The 17,178-nt window shown below is 35.5% G+C and overlaps 1 protein-coding gene across 1 annotated transcript in view; it reads left to right on the top strand.

The window, feature by feature from the left end:
* NSUN7 (NOP2/Sun RNA methyltransferase family member 7) overlaps positions 1-16,952 on the top strand; it is a 38,589-nt gene extending 21,637 nt beyond the window's left edge. Inside the window, exons 8-12 of the mRNA XM_006088484.3 lie at positions 1,298-1,429; positions 4,797-4,898; positions 6,917-7,034; positions 13,427-13,550; positions 14,006-16,952. Of these exons, the coding sequence (XP_006088546.1) occupies positions 1,298-1,429; positions 4,797-4,898; positions 6,917-7,034; positions 13,427-13,550; positions 14,006-14,641 (1,112 nt within the window). The 3' untranslated portion in view covers positions 14,642-16,952. The remainder of the gene's footprint in view (positions 1-1,297; positions 1,430-4,796; positions 4,899-6,916; positions 7,035-13,426; positions 13,551-14,005) is intronic.
* The last annotated feature ends 226 nt before the right edge of the window (positions 16,953-17,178 follow it).

Below are 17,178 nucleotides of genomic sequence, written 5' to 3'. Positions count from 1 at the left end.
TCAATTCAAACTATTAAAAATGTTTGACATGTGTGTCTGATGAGAAATTTTAGCCATCATTTGATGCCATTATTATTTAATGGTAATTAGGATTTTTTAAAATTTTGTAATTCTATTTTAAAAGGAGTTTTTATCTTTTAGAAATATACGGTGAAATATTTATAGATTCAAAGTATGTGGGGTGGTGGAAGTGGGTGCAGGTGTAGATGAAACAATTGAACATGAATGGTTCACTGTTGCAGGACTGTGACAGTACTTGAGAATTTATTATATATATTATGGCTGTTTTTGTATATGTTTGAACTTTTCTAATAAGTTAAAATGGGGGTGGGAGGACAAAAGGCCCACTTGAATAAAACAATTTCAAAGGAGACAGAATAGGAAGAGGGAAAACTTAATCAGGAGAGAGGAAGGAGTGGGTAGGGCAATTTCAGGAGTGACTCCTCAGCAGTGAGGGGAACATGAGCCATCGCAGAAGCAGAGAAGTGGCCTAAGATAGGGGCACAGAGCCCTGGCCAGCTTTCTCAGTGGTTAGAACCTCGGCCCAGGGACTGAAGGCTCCCGGGTTTGATTCTTTGCAAGGGCATGTACCTCAGTTGCAGATTGTTGTTGGAGATTAACAACAACAAAAATGATAGGGTACAGAGAGGTATAACCTGAGAGAGGGCAGACTCTCAAACTAAATTTCAAGGCCCCTGAGTGACCTTACACTGTGGCTCATAAATACTACTGATATCTGGGTTTTTTCCTGGGAAGATAGAATATAAAAGGGGATTTAAAAAATGGACAGGGAAATAACCATTACTGAGCACTCAGGGTACACAAGGCACTATGTCAGCTTAACTACTTCATCTCAGTCTTCACCACCATTAGATGAGGGAGGCTTTGTTATCCCACATTAATGAAGAAGGAAATGGAGGCTTCGAGAGATTGACACGCAGCTAGTAAATAGTGAAATCGGGAATCAAATTTGGGTATTTTTGTGTCTAAAGCCATTTCCCTCCACTGCAGCATACTGCTTTAAATGGAATCTTAAGTTCAGAATGGAAAACTTAATTATGTCTTATGTAGGAAATATTTAAACTTCAAAATCACTCAAGTGAAGAGAAAACCCTACAGAATTCATGTATTAACTTTGGGAATTTATCAGAGATGAACATCATCTTTTCTGACTACATTAGAATGACTTTTTGTGGCGAGGATTTAAAAATGAACAATGATAAATAGGCTTACTTACATACTGCATTAGGGCTTTTAATTAGTATTTTACATTAATTTTTTCTATATTTTTCTCCAGATATTGAAATACTTCCTGAGACATTTCTGAAGGATAATAGATTACAGAAAGTTAAAGTGATTCTGCTGCTACCTCGTTGTTCAGGACTGGGTATTAGTAATCCAGTAGAATTTATTTTAAATGAGCATGAAGGTACTTGTTTTAATTTTTAAATTTTAAATTATTGAAATGTATTGATAATTTAAATAAAATTATTTAAAATAATTAAAATGACATCAGATATATCTGATTAATGAATAGCTTCCATGTATGGAATACTATGTATAATGTACTTGATATTCATTGCCTCATTTAATCCTTAAGCCAATCCTGTGAGATATGGGCAAGGGTGATATTCAAAATATGTATTAATTGGAATGATGTAGGCAATCAGAACAGAAGTTGGCCAGTGCTGTTCTGGCATATTCTGGAAGGTATTACAATTTATCAGCATTTACTTTTATTTTTTAAAATATTTTTTTAAATTGATTTCAGAGAGGAAGAGAGAGGGATACAGAGATAGAAACATCAATGATGAAAGAGAATCATTGATCGGCTGCCTCTTGCACGCCCTCTACTAGGGATCAAGCCCACAACCTGTGCATGTGCCCTTTACTGGGATCGAACCTGGGACCCTTCAGTCCTCAGGCCAACATTCTATCCACTGAGTCAAACCAGCTAGGCCGCAGTGGTTCTCAACCTGTGGGTTGCAACCCCTTTGGCGGTCGAACGACCCTTACACAGGGGTCGCCTAAGATCATCCTGCATATCAGATATTTACATTATGATTCATAACAGTAGCAACATTACAGTTATGAAGTAGCAACGAAAATAATTTTATGGTTGGGGTCACAACATGAGGAACTGTATTTAAAGGGCCAGAAGGTTGAGAACCACTGAGCTAGGGCAACAATTTATCCAAATTTTATAGATGAAAAACTGAGACTCTGAAAGATTCATTTTTATAAGGTCACACAGCTAGTTAGGAGCAGAACTAGGACTCAAATTTAGAGCTGCCAGATTTCAGAACCTATATTCTAAACACAGGCCTAATTAAATCATAATCAGACTGTTTCAAACTCAAGACTTCCTTAACATGTATGGTTTCTGATATGAATACTCAGATTAAATGTTAATTCTAGGAATATTTTATTTCCTTCTTTAATAAATTTCAAAATATTATTTAACATTAACCTTTATTGAGCACTTACATGTAAGGCACTACTGAGCTAAGCACTTCATTTGGGTAATGTCACCAAATCCTCACAAGAACGCAAAGTAGTAGTTACTCTTATAATCTTCACCTTACAAATACAGACTCTGAGGCTTACAGTGGAGTTTGAAGTCCCCCAGTCATTAGACTAGTAAGTGTCAGAGCCCAGATGCAAGCACAACCGCTCTGACTTCAAGGTCGGCACTTCGAATCCTTCTCTTAATCACAGCGTACTGGCCCCACGTTAACTGAAACTGACCCCTGTGTATATTGAAAGGCGTAGATAAAGGTAACTAGAATATTAGACAAGACATTCCACTAATATTCAGAACATGGGGAGTAACTTTTCTCTTTCTAGCAAGGACATAATTAAAAATTGAGAAAAAGAAATGAAGGGAAAGGAACTAATATTTATTGAGCAAAACTGTGTCCCAGTCGATATTCTAGGTAGTACACATGCACTATCACTTAATAGTCACAATAACTTTTTGGGGATAGTGTTATTTGATTATTTCTATTTTACTGAGAGGAAAAATCAAGACTCAGAGAAATTTAGCAAGTTGTCTAAGGTCATATAGCTAGTAAATAGAGAAACTGGGTTTTAAAATTAATCAGTTAACATTTTCTTTCAGTAACTACATTTTATTTATTTATTTGCTTCTTTGTTTATTTTGCTACATTATCTTTAATTGGACTTACACTGTACCATGTAGAATATTGACGTTCTGTAGATAATGTTTTTCCAGTGAGAGTTAAACAGAAGAATAACTATCTGAGATGGGAGAGCAGACTGAGAAAATGCCTGCACTAACTCTGGGGAATGATCAATGAAGAATTAGTAGACACTGAAAAGAGAGGGAAGAAATAGCACCTATAATAAGCCTCGCAGGCAAGAGAATCATAGCTGAGAATGTGGGTCTCTGGTCTTATCCTGGGCCATGTTGGAGTGGGAATGCAGAACTAAATAAGCTGTGGATGAAAATAAACTGGAAGCTGGGAGACCAGCCCAAAGGAAAATACAAATGATGAGAAAAGGAGACAGGAAAAAGTTTTCTAGGTATTGGTAATGTTTTGAGGCAACAGGATAAAGCAACAAGTGGTCTTTGGCAAACTTGGGAAAACTGAGCGTTTTGAAGGTAACTGTACTCTGAAGAAATCATAGCCAAAGCAAACAAGGAGCTGCTGACCTGATGACTATGGTAGAAACAGTAGCCATGAATTTAGGGGATAAATACAAAAGATGTTTCATCAGACTTAGATGATAGGTGGAAGAGAGCAATCATAAATTCATTTTGGAAAACATTGAAAACCGTTAGAACCATTGAAGAATATATGAAGTTTAAAATAACTTGGAATTATTTTAAAATAGGATGAAAAAGGTAATCTGTATGGTTTTAGAGTGTAATAATGTATAAATAGTCCTTTAAAAAGTGGTGGATAATTTTAGAACAGGTAGAAAGATGTGGAGTGTAAAACTAAATTGAAAAGAAATGGAGTTTAATTAACCTTCCGTGATATTACTGGAGTGGGGAACCACCAAATATGGGGTAAAAATAATTGGCTGTTATAATCCAGGGAGTTACTAAGAGGTGAACAATACAGAGGTTAGAAATTTGGGCTCTGTGGTCAGTTTTGGAGCTAGAATCCTGGCTCAACAGAGTAGCTATGTGACCTTAGACAAGTTGTTTAATGTATGTTTACACAGTTTCCTCAATGTTAAAAGTTGTTGAATAAAATAATCTATATAAAGTAGCATTCAATATATCTTAGCTAATAATATCAAGAAATATGTTAGCATTAGCTTCAGAAATTAAAATGTTACTGTAATAGTTTCTTGATCTATTAAGAAGGAATATATTTGCTTCCCTGAATTTTTTCATCCAAAATTTCTTTTGGTAAGTTAATTTTTAAAATTGTATTCTTTTGTGTTTTTTCGTACTGAGCTTAGACTGTAGGTCATCATTTCTACCTGGGAAAATAAATGTTATCTTCTCTTTTCTTCTATTAGTCTCTAAGCTGACAGCATTCTCTTTTCTATACCTAAAGACTTATTTGACTAGTTGAATGGCTATCTCATAGGGGTTTGGAGAAAAAAGAAAAACTATTAAAACTAAAAAAAATGATCTTTGTCAACTTAGTTTTCAATATTTAAGTCAACATTTTTATAATACTATTTAATTAGTTTTACTATTTTCCATGAAAACTTTCAGTAAGAGGGAAAATGATCAAAAATTAAATAATGTGATAATAGCAATATATGGAAAACATGTAATAGTGATATAATTTAAAACATTTGTTTGCTTTTAGATACAGATTTACTTAAAGATTTCTCTCAAGGAGGCACATCAGAAGATAAACTTCGTTTTCTTGCTCAACAGCAATATGCACAGCTAACACACGCAATGAAATGTAAGTTTATCAGTTCAATCTTAACATGTTTGTCATTTGAGAAGCATTAATACTCCATTTCTCTATTATAACCAGGCAGTGAGGTGTGAACCATAATGAATTTCCCAGAACACTCAGTCTTAACACCTTAAAGTAACAAAATGTTTATTTTTATTAACTTAAGTCTTTAAAAAATATATGCTTTGCTATCATTTTTAACAGAGGTTAGTAAGCATAATTCACATTTCTTAATGCTGAAGTGCATCCATTATGGTAGTTTCATCTTCTCTATTCCTTCTCTTTGGCTTCTTACTTGATGTAATTTTTCTGTTGTCACTGCCTGCTCCTAACAACTCTTCTACAATCCAAATTTTAATTAAACTCTTATTTCTCTTACTGCCAAGTAGAGAATAGAGAGAGAAAATTACAGATCAAGCCTAGATCTCTTGATTTGAAGTCTGAGTAATAAAATTCTTTAATCACTGCATTCAGATTTAAGTACCATTTAGATTCTGAGTACACATGGACACGGAAATCTAAAAGTGCCTAAGAAATTATATACGTTTTTATGAATTCAGTGCATGTTTATCAAATGCCTACTCAAAGGTAAGTATAGGTGTTAGAGACAGAAAGAGTTCCTCCACCCGGTGCTAGCAGAGCCAAACACTAGACACTGAGAATTGCAGTGGAGAAATACTGGCTACTTTATTGATAAATGGTGCCACCCGGGAGAACGGGAAGCTAATGCTCAAAAGCCTGAATTCCTCGAGGATGGGTAGGTGACAGACAAAGGGCAAAATCTCAAGACACCTTTGGTTCCACGTCATGTTGGGAGCTGATTGGTAGGAGGTGAAGGGTAAAGAATAATTTCCTCAGGTCTTAAGGGTGGCTCTGAGGTTATTTTCTAGTGTCCCTTTGATGTCATGGGTAAGTAGCTGGGGAGTGGTTTCACCTTAGGGCTCAGGAACTGAAACTTATGTCAAAATGTTATCTTTAGCCTGCCAGAGGTCTAGACCTTGTGACCATTAGTCAAGCCTGATCTGTCTTCTGCTGCCTGGGGAAAGGCTAGGTCTCTGAGGGGTGTATATATAGCTAGAGGGATATAATTTCTAGAACTAGGACTTAAAGCTAAATGTAATCAAAGTTATAGGGACCCTCGGTTTCATAGGGTATTGGTAATTCAATACACATGGATATAGCATACATGAGGTAGAAATAGGGCAAAATGTAAGGCACAGAAGAGGTCTCCCTTTTGATGCTACTAAACATTAAACATGATAATTGTGTATATTATCTATGAAATAAGATGGATAGAAGATTAGAAAGTTGGTAACTAAATTGTATGGTATTTTCCCTGACTATTCTATTTAAAATTACAGTATCATCTCTTGAAACTAGACATCCTCCGTATATACCTGCTTGTTTTTTTGTATGGCATTTATTATCTAACTATACTTTTCCTGCTTATTTATATCTTATTATGTCAATAAAACACAGAAAACAAGCTCCCCAGGGACAGGGACTTTTGTCTGTGTATCTCCAATGGCTAGAACAGTGCTTGGTAAGTGTGGACAAATGAGTTGCAGGTAGTAGCATTACCTCATTTTAAAGATGAAAAATCTGAGAGTTGCAGCAATTTTCCTAGGTTCTGGCAGCAGTAAATAACAGAACTAAGATCCACACCTCTGTCTGTCTGTCTCCAGAGTCCATTTAACTAGTTATATGATATGGCTTGTGGAACAGTGGCTAGAAGTAATCATTCATGGTCATCCGTAGTACTTATTTGTTGGTGTTTGTAACTAGGTTGGTCATATTGATTGAATTTTCAATTCCATACAAAACAGTTAGATTTACTTTACTTTTTGGCCACAAACTACATAATTAATATGTGCTATACAGGGGAACCATGCAAATGTCTATGGAAATCATTCCCATTGAAGCCATGCAGTATTAGTACAAACAGAGGTCTGGAAACATAGCACATTTGTTTAGAATTGGTAATGGGGTCATTGTGTTAATTACATCTTCTTTAAATGTAGTTACTAAAGCTCAAGCAGTTGTTTACTGCACATGTTCAGTTTATCCAGAAGAAAACGAAGTTGTTGTTAAGAAAGCACTGGAATTTCAAGACCATGGGACCAAAATACAACCTTATAGGTAAGAAAGGACAGGATGCTTCTAAATAACTCAACCAAATATTTTTAAAAGTGAAAAATTATGATTTTCTAAGTTTTCTGAAGATATTCCATTTCCTTTTTGTTAGACTTTAATATGCCCAAGTCGCCCATCTTCTTATAACATTAACATCAATTCTGTAGAGCCTTTACAATGGCTTGGTATGAGCATTCTCTTGTACACTAGATTTATGTTGTTATTGTTAAAGCTAAAGCCATTTTGGCCTTGACTTATTGTTTTCTGGAAAAATTGAGTCTAAACTTTATATCCTGAGTATTAGATACATCCATTCCCCAGTTAGAAGAAAAATAAGTATATAAAATATCCTGAGAAACTAGAGAGAAAATTGGATATTTATTATCTGAAAACATCCATTTCTTAGACCCTTATATATAGCCTTTGGCACCCACAAGACTGAGGTAAAAATAGCCTAAATAACTAGTATAGTAACTTCTGTGTAAAATGTTGCAATGAACTGGAGATAGAGAAGAATAACAGTAATACTACAACTGAACTATGTACATCAAGATAAGGAGTAGGAAAAAAAAGATAAGGAGTAGATATAAGACTCTACAACACCAATTAGTTCTTCAAGTCTGTGACAATAATGTATTTAAAAATGTTTCCTTCTATTTTTAAAATGTTTTTATTGATTTTTAGAGAGAGAGAGGAAATGATAAGAGAGGGAGGGAGGGAGGAAGGGAGAGAGAGAGAGAGAGAGAGAGAGAGAGAGAGAGAGAGAGAGAGAGAGAGATGAGAGGGAAATATCCATCAGCTGTCTTCTGTACACCCCCTATTAGGATTGAGCCCCAAACCAGACATGTGACCTGACCCAGAATCTATCTGTGATGATGCTCAATCAACTGAGCCATTCCTACCAGGGCTCCTATTTTTACTTATTATTCATGTTTTGAAATTTTCTTTTAATTCTTATAGAAGAGTCTTAATATGCATATGGTTTGCTTCCTTCTTTTACTTTGGTATTTTTCCTTTGTCCATTCACAAGTGGACATGTTAATCACACCTGTTTCCCTTCCTTATTTAGTAACTTCTGTTGGTAGCTAACAGCCAATCTTATGTTCTAGTGATTCCAATATAGCATTGGCTAAATTACCATCTAGTGGCAGAAAGGATTATTGCAGATATATAACCAAATTCATCAATATAGATGATCATTTGTTAGGAATAAGGTTTCTAAGAATGTAATATAGCAAAAATGGAGGAACATCCGTACTTTATTTCACTAGATTTTATTTCAGGTAAACCATTATTATTAATCTATAATATGGTATAAAATACACAAGTAATATTTAGGGACATATTATAAAGAGAATAATCTGGGATTTGGGCTCAAATTAAAGAGTATATATTCAAGAGGTCTATAATTACTTGTTGGGGATACTGTCAAAGAAATTATGAATTACTTAGAGAAATACACTATATGGTCTCTAAGAATAATTTCTTAATTCCCAAAGTAGTAAACTTTAGGTTTGAAAGCAATATTATATGTCATCTAATCTAATCACCTGTTGCTAACTTTTCCTTATAATATCCCAAAAAGTTTCACCTCATTTTAGACTTTAGCCATTATCATACTTACCTATGTCAATGCAACTTTTTTTGCTGCCCCTATTATAAAAACTTCAGTTTTATTTCATTATAGAAATACTAACTTAAAAAGAATAAGTTTTTCCACATCCCACTTAACCATATAACCCTTACCAGTTTGACAAGGTTGTGCACATTTTAAGTTTTAATTGGTATTGTCAAATTACCCACTGAAATATACACTCTTACAAGCCTGTTTACCCACAGCTCCACAGATGCTGGGTTTTATGAGACTTTAAATTTTCACCAGGCTGATGTGAAAAGATGAGATCTCTTTGTTGATTAAATTTTCATTTATCTACTAATGAGTTTGGGCACATTTGCTGTTTACTGACTGGGAAGTGTACTGTGGAGTAAATAAGAGTGAGGGTTCTAGAGCAGTAGACTTCAAACATTTTTGCAGTGTTTGAAAAAGAAACTCTCTCAAATACCCTACATGTTTTTAAATAACTATATAACGTTTTCTGTTTTAAAGTCTAATATTGTCTACTTGATGTCTAATATTTTTAAGGTTAAATAGTTGTTTAATATATTATTCTTGAATGTTCTATTACACATGTGATTTAAATATATTTCCGTTAAATCTTTGTATCTGCAGATTTATCTTATTCTTAATTTATGGAAAAATGATGAATTTGTTACCTATTTTACAAAGCTAGTTGTCATTGTGAAAACCAGATTGACTTTGTCAGAAAAGTCTGAGTTTAAAAAATTTATATATTTTTATTGATTTCAGAGAGGAAGGGAGGAGAGGGAAATAGAAACTGGGATTCCAGCCTGCAACCTGGGAATTGACCCGTGACCTCCTGTTTCATAGGTCTGTGCTCAACCACTGAGCAACACCAGCTGGGCTACTTTTTAATTCAAATAAACATATTTGCTAATATATGCCCCCATGAGTTTCTTCTAATTTTAATCTAAGGGATAGATATGTGAAAATAAGGAGGGGGGAGTAGAGGGGAGAAAAGAAGAGAGGGAGGGAGAGCAGGAAGTTCAAGAACAGAGCTTTTTCAGTGTTTGGCAAAATCAAAGATTTCTTACATACACCCTGCTCTGACATTGGAGAAGAGAGCTGCACTCTTGAGCTGTCCCTTTGTTTAGCAGTACATCGCAGGACAATGTACTATAACAAGGCAAGTGAGTGCCTTTTTGTTAAGTAGGAGAAGGTGCCGTGGGAGTAGAGGAAGGAAAGGTGGCTGCAACATGGATTATATTACCTACCTCAACGGATCTTTGTGGAGATTGAAAATATAACTCCATGAACATGCCTGGCACATAACAAATGTTTAATAAAGGTAGCCTGTTCATATTCTTTACCACCTTTTCAACTGTATCATTCCTCTTTTTCTTCTTTTTATGTGCCTTGTCATTGTGTATTAGGGATATTAACTATTTTCATATGAACTACAGATATTTTAAAATAAAATTTTAATTAAAATTGCTTTATAGAAATCTCACATTTCTGTGTAGACAAGTATATCAATCCTTTCCTTATGGCTGGTGTTATATTGATCGTTAGCTTATACATTTTTTTACCAGTTTTCTTTAATATTTTTATATTTAAATAATAGATTTATCTGCTGTTTATTTTGGTAAAGGAGTAAAGTACAGAGAATGCTCCATTCCCACCCCAGAACCTTCATCTCCTTCCCTCTACTAATTTAAAATGCCTCTGGTTTTTTATGTTACAATCCTGCATATACTTCTGTGTGAGTCTGTAATTCTATTCTCTGTTGATGTTTGGCTATTTCTATTCTAATATAACAATGCTTTAATTATTATAATTTTAAATGGTTTCCTTCTCAAGTTGTATTAATTTTTTTAAATTCAAAACCCCTACCCACATTTGTTTATCATGTAAAACAACCCAAAGATGCATAATGAAAAGGTTAATAATTACCTTCCTATATCTCCTCACCTCCAAATCCCCAAATGTCCAGCAGCTGGAACAGGGTCCTGGAGTTCCCTTGATGAGCTGGTGTAACCCTCTGTTTCTTTCTAATATGCGAAGGTATGGAGGGGGCACTGGGAGAGCTGGGGCAGCTAGAGGGCACCAGAAGAAATATTATTACCACTGGTATAGCCACAATAGTGTGTACCAGTCGAATATCAGCTGCATGAGTGTGTGTGTACAGACATACCTTAGAGACACTGCGAACTTAGTCCCAGAGCACCACAATAAAGTGAGTCGACATCTTTTTGCTGTGGAGGGTCTTGCCTTCAATTTGTAAATAATGCAACATTTGTGAAGGGAGATAAAGCGAAGTGCAATAAAATGAGGTATGCCTGTATATAGATAATATATACACTAAATATATGGAACGGTTCCTATTTTAATAAGTTTTAAAAATTGAAATGTTATCCACAAACAATAATTCATCATTCTAAAGTGCATAATTCACTGCTTTTTAGTATACTGAGGAAGTATTTTTAGTATATTGTGCAACCATCAGCACGAATTCCAGAACATTTTTATCACCCCAAACAGAAACTTTGAACCCACTGAGGAGTCACTTCTCATTCCCCTGGTCCCCTAGCTCCTGGCAGCCACTTAGATACTTTTGTCTCTACGGACTTGCCTATTCTAGACATTTCAGTCAAATGAATTTATATAATATCCTGATATCATCAAATCAAAAAATCCCAAATGTCATCATCTCAGTCAGGTGTGAGACTCTGGGTATGAATTATTCAAAGAAATGGGCTGTCAACTGGGGTTTGGAAATCATTTTGCTTTGGAAGGGCATTTCTAGAAGGTAACCTGACCAATCTTAATTATGGACTACTAGTACCATACTAGTATATATAGTTAAAATACATCATAGCCTATCAGATAAGTATTTATTGAATACCTGTTAGATACCTGAAACTCTTCTAGGTGCTAGGAATATATCAGTCAATTAAAACTGACAAAAATCCCAGCCTTCATATTTACACTGTGGAGCTATGTTCCAAATTGGGAAGAAATGATTATTAGCAGAGAGTATATTTTAAGTGAAAACATTTCTTTTTATTATTTCTATGTATAGAGAACATATATGAATAGGCCTTAGAAATTCAGTTTGTTGGTTATAAAGTTGGCAAGAGGAGCAACTAGTTCTCTTGCCTTTATCATATAGCTCTAGCTACTATTATACTAGTATTTTAACAGCTCAGTTCAGCATAAGCATTTATTACAGCACCTCCATTTGTCAGATGCTTTGGTGTGTCATTTGAGGTCATGTGTGTTTGCCCACATTCTAAGTGACCTCTCCATCCCTTTTCTCACTGTATGCCCCAGACACATGGATACACTTGCCATACCCCAAACAGACATTTTCATGTTCTCCTTTCTGTCTAGAATCACCTCCTTACCTTATTGGAAACCTAATATTCTTAAAGACATAGCACCGAGGCTACTACTTCTGTGAAATCTTCACATTTGATATCTCCCATGGCCAGAGTTGATTGTATTTTATTCTGTATTACCATGTAATTTTGTCTCTAGTTTGCTCAGCATTCTTATTTGTAGTTCTTTATATTGTGAACTGAGTAGTGTCTACAATTAAATTGTAAACCATTTATGAGAATCAATATTTTATGTGCTTTGCACAGTAGGCAAATCATTAATACATATACATTTAAAATGGTTTTAAATTTCAGAATATAATAGACAAAATTATTAAGAGTTTCTGATATTTTAATTTATATGAAAAGTTTTTATATAAATTTTGCCTTGGTTAAATAAATTTTAATTGTAAAAGTATGGAAATATAAGAATTATTTATTATTTATGAATGAACCACTTACTATTAAATAAGAAATTAAATATTAAATACAAAAACCAAAACATTTTTTAAAACATATTAGTGATTAGAATTTTTTATTTCTGATATGAAGTTTTTATTATGAACTTTCTTGAACACTACATAATTCATTCATTAATACTAAAAATGTTATTGGGGAAGAAAAATGTAGTTAAAATGCTAGGCCAAATTTTTATGTTGTAATTGTGCAAAAGGTAAAAGAAGGAAGTCATACCTGGTGTAGTTTGACAACATGTGGAAGTACAGGATTTTTTGGATTGTACCTTTGTGATTACTATACATATTAACCTGTTTTCATTATGGGAGCCTGTTTTTGGTGTTAACATATTAATGATTTGGGGAAGAATTTTTAATTTGCTAAAAGGTTGGTATTCTTGGCATAGTTTTTTTTAAAGGTGGAGAACTTGGGAAGTAGACTAAATTATGAGTAAACATGAAATATTAGAGTTTTAAAATTATAATAGTACTAGAGGCCCAGTGCACAAATTCGTGCACTGGTGGGGTCCCTCGGCCTGGCCAGTGATTGGGGCTGATTGGGGCCATCTCGCCCAGTCCCAATTGGGGCCATTGGGGGTTGGCTGGGGAGGGACTGTGGGAGGTTGGCTGGCCTGGGCCGATCTAGGCTGAGGGGGACCAGCTGGCCGGGGAGGGACCACGGGAGGGCTCCAGATATGTTGGGCCCTCTCGCCCAGTCCCAATTAGCTGGACCCCAGCAGCAAGCTAACCTACCGGTGGGAGCGTCTACCCCCCGGTGGTCAGTGGGTGTCATAGTGACTGGTTGAGACACTTAGCATATTATGCTTTTATTATATGTACAGTTTCAGTATTTTATCCTAGCTTGGAATTTATGTTTAAATGACTGGTAAAACATAATAGAAGAAAACTTGTTGCAATTTACTCTCTCCCTCCATTGGCAAATTAGCCTTTCTAACTAGGACTGTTTGCTCCTATCTCCTGCAGGCTTAGTCCTCCTGTCCTTCCACTGTGTTCCTTAAAGGAAGTACATTCATCTGCTGATAAATTCTTCAGAATGGAGCCATCTGAAATTACCAATGGTTGTTTTCTTTCTGTTCTAACAAGGGAGGTAAGGAAACAACAAATCCTCAGGAAGTCTCTGAGCATTTTGTTAATAGTGTGCTTATTTTATACATAGTTAAAGGGCAGGAATAAGAATGATTACTGTGTGGCAAAAAAATAATAATAATAACCTATTTTTATCTTTTTATTTCTCCTGAGTATTCCTCTCTTGCCTATTCTCCATCCCCACTTCTCCATACACTTTGTCAACACCTAGTTCATCTTATTTCACATATAAGAAATAAGCTCTGTCATTTTTTTTCCCCCTGTCAGGTTCATAAATAAGGAAATTTAATTACAGAAGTCATTTGCTGAGGCTTATGGGATATATTAGAGACTAAGGCCTAAAAACTATTTCTTTTAGTATAATGTACTCTTTTATTTCTTCTGAAACATTGATAAATACTTGTAGTATACACACTAAATCAACTCCCACATTTAGTACCTGCTTCTTTATTGTAGCGGGACCCATCTGAGACAGTGTCTGTGAAAGATGTGTTGGCTCGCGCTGCAGCAAAAGGTCTACTGGAGGGAATTGAGTTGGGTAAATCTTCAAAACGGGAGAAGAAGAAAAAATCAAAAACAACATTGCCAAAAGCTCCCTCTACTGACAGTAAAGGCATTCAAGTGAAAATTGCTGAGTTTCTGAACCGAGAAACTAGTGAAAATGCCAGTGGGTCACAGGCAGCAACGACAAAAACCTCTCTTCTACAGAAAGGCACAGCTCCAGTGGGTGCTTCCTCACAGGCCAGAAAACCCAGCAAGCCTGCCGCCAATCCCCTGGTGCCTGCTTTTATGAAGAACACATCTCTCCCCAGACCGTATGAACGTCCCACAAACTTCGTGAGACCTCGCCCTGAAGACAAGATGGTGGTACTGAAACCCGTAGAGATTGTTTTGCCTCCAGTAATGTTCCCATTATCACCTCCCCCAGGGATCAGACCTCATATACCAGCTCCACATTTTTACTATCGTTGGTTTGCACCCAAAACTGTTGTGCCCGGCTACCATTCCACGCCACCGATCGCCAGAAAAGGGGAAAAGCCTAAAGGAAACTTACCTTCTTCCTTCCTCAGACATCGGCGACCGTGGCTTTGATTGTCTGGTGTGTGTGTGGTGGTTTTTCTACAAGGTCAAGAGCAGGGTTTTTTTCAGCGTGGTATTTCTCTGAAGGCTAGACAGCCCTACACAAGATACCCATTCTTTCAGTCACTTAGTGTCTTCTACAGGTGAATTAGCTTCAAGAGAGTTAAGACAAGTGAGACAACACAATAATGTAGGTGGTTATGCAAAGCAAAACTCAGAGATTTCAACATCTCAGTGCTGATCTGTTCTAGAATGTCCACGTGTAGACTCAGCAGCTGTTAGAACTTGTCTCACCCTTGTTAACTTTCAGTGGGGACCTGGGACACCACTTTGAAAAGAAAGCTGCAACAGTTTTTCCTGAAGGGAAACATTACCTTATTCACAGGCTTTTTTCCTAACTTAACTTTTGAGGCAATTTAGTTGAAAGCACAGGTGTGGAAAAGACGCTGGCCCTCTCTCACCGACTTTAGATTGCTCTTCAGTGTCTAGTCAGTCACAGTTTAACATTTTCAGTCACTATCAAGGTTCACTTTTTCTTAAATATTAAAACATGCATGAATATGATGTGAGTTTTGATGGAGGTTGAGTCTGAGTAGGAAGAACAGGAAGCTCCAAAGTTCCAGGTGTGGGTAGGTCAGATGTCCAGGTAGAGTGAACGCTATTTCTCGTTGGAAGAGCTTCCAGGATCTTGCGCAGATCGGACATAATCGGCCCTCCCTTCTATTTATGCCAAATAAGATGGTAAAACAGTGACTATAAGCAAATTTCCATCTAAATAATAATTCTGAGGAAGAGGCAAACTGTTGAATACAAGTGACACTGAAATCTACAAGTCATGTCAAATGGCAAACAGTAATCAAATTTTGGTAAATCATTTCTGATGCACAATGAAAATATAGCAGTATGTTAATTATATTAAAAATCAGTTAATCTTGACTATATGATCAATTGTCTACCAAGAATTGGTATGATTATCATTTCTGGGCCTACTGATTTTTTTTTCCCCATCATGGCAAAAGAAATTGCTTGACATTAAATGGAATAAATTACACCTAGAAATCCTATTGTTCAAAAAATGTTCATAGACACATTCATAAAGTTTGAATTTAAAATTCTATTTTCAGAATCCAGTTGTGTTGGACAGTGTTATGTAAATTTCTGAATGTTCAATTCAGGTGGCATGATTTTAGTAGAATATTACCTCTTCCAGATAAATGTTTAGATCTGTTTCAGCTCTGATGTTCTATTCTTTATTTTCTCACTTGAAGTGAGGATAAAAAATGGTGAATATCATTTTAGTAGTAATAAATTATTTTTATTTTAGCTGAAGGTTTACATTTATCAGTGAAATGTGCCAATGAAGAAAGGAAACAAAAGTTTTTATATTTGAACCAGACTATATTTTCAATATCAAAAGGATTCCCATGTTAATTATGACTCTTACAATGTACAAATATTTTAAATGCTCAACTTATTTCACTAATTTCAATAGTTAAAAACTATGTGTTTCTTTGCTCTAAAAGTTATAGTGTTTCACCCTCTTATTCCATCTGGCTTAGAGTGTTCCATGCCTCTGGGAGGCCAGTGCAGCTGAATTGCACTTTGTTTGGTATTTTATCCCAGAAATCCTCTATCCCTTTCCTACCCTCTTCCCTCTGCCCCAGGCTGAAAAGTACTCCATTGTCCAAAAGTAGCAGGTCTGAGGTTTTTGTGGTAAGTTATATAAAGAAAACTTTTATTGTTAGGAAATAGTTCAGGATATTTTTCTGATGTCTGTAGCAGCATGATTCATGTCATGTCACTTTAGCCGCTTACATTCAGAATCACATAACATGCACCTGCCTCTGAATCATTCTTCTCTTAGAAGTATATGGAGATCCTGATTAAACCATTCACTAAGCCTGCAGGTTTCTTTGAGAATCTCTAAGGGCATGGTCAATTATTTAGATACTGTGGTAGAGTCAGAAAGGAAAAGTACTTGGGATAAAGACAATATTTGAGAATTCTAGTGAAGGAGAATTAAACATTGACATTTTTCTTTCTTGAGGTTCCTAGAGAAAGGTGTTGCAAAAATCTAAAATAATACTGTAGATATTCCAATAGCAAATTCAGATTTTTATCTAAATTTACCACTATATAATACCTGAAACCAAAATTAATTTTTGTTCCTTGAGAGTAACTGCCTTTGATAGAGTAAAAGAGATAAACTATCGGGGGGAAAAGTAAGATGAGCAAAGAATGGGAACATACTTTAAATTCTGTTTCCTTCTTCCACATGTCTAACATTTCAATAAGTCAGATTTAACTGATTTGTTTTTCTAGTTACCTTTGACTTGGGATTTAGTGCCTGTACAACTCTATTCTTCATTCTTTGATGTCAGGTTCTTTCTAGTTCTTACCAGATGGAAATATGCAACAACTAATCAAAACTGAATTTTACATTGCTGAAATGATTTTTAAATATGTATTCTTATTGATTTTATTTATTCCAAAAAGGAAGAGGGAGAGAGATAGAGACATCAATGATGAGAACCACTGATCGGCTGCCT

The sequence above is a fragment of the Myotis lucifugus genome, unplaced genomic scaffold (genome assembly GCF_000147115.1).
Source record: "Myotis lucifugus unplaced genomic scaffold, Myoluc2.0 scaffold_48, whole genome shotgun sequence".
Lineage (NCBI taxonomy): Eukaryota > Metazoa > Chordata > Mammalia > Chiroptera > Vespertilionidae > Myotis > Myotis lucifugus.
This window is presented reverse-complemented; position numbering and strand designations above follow the sequence as displayed.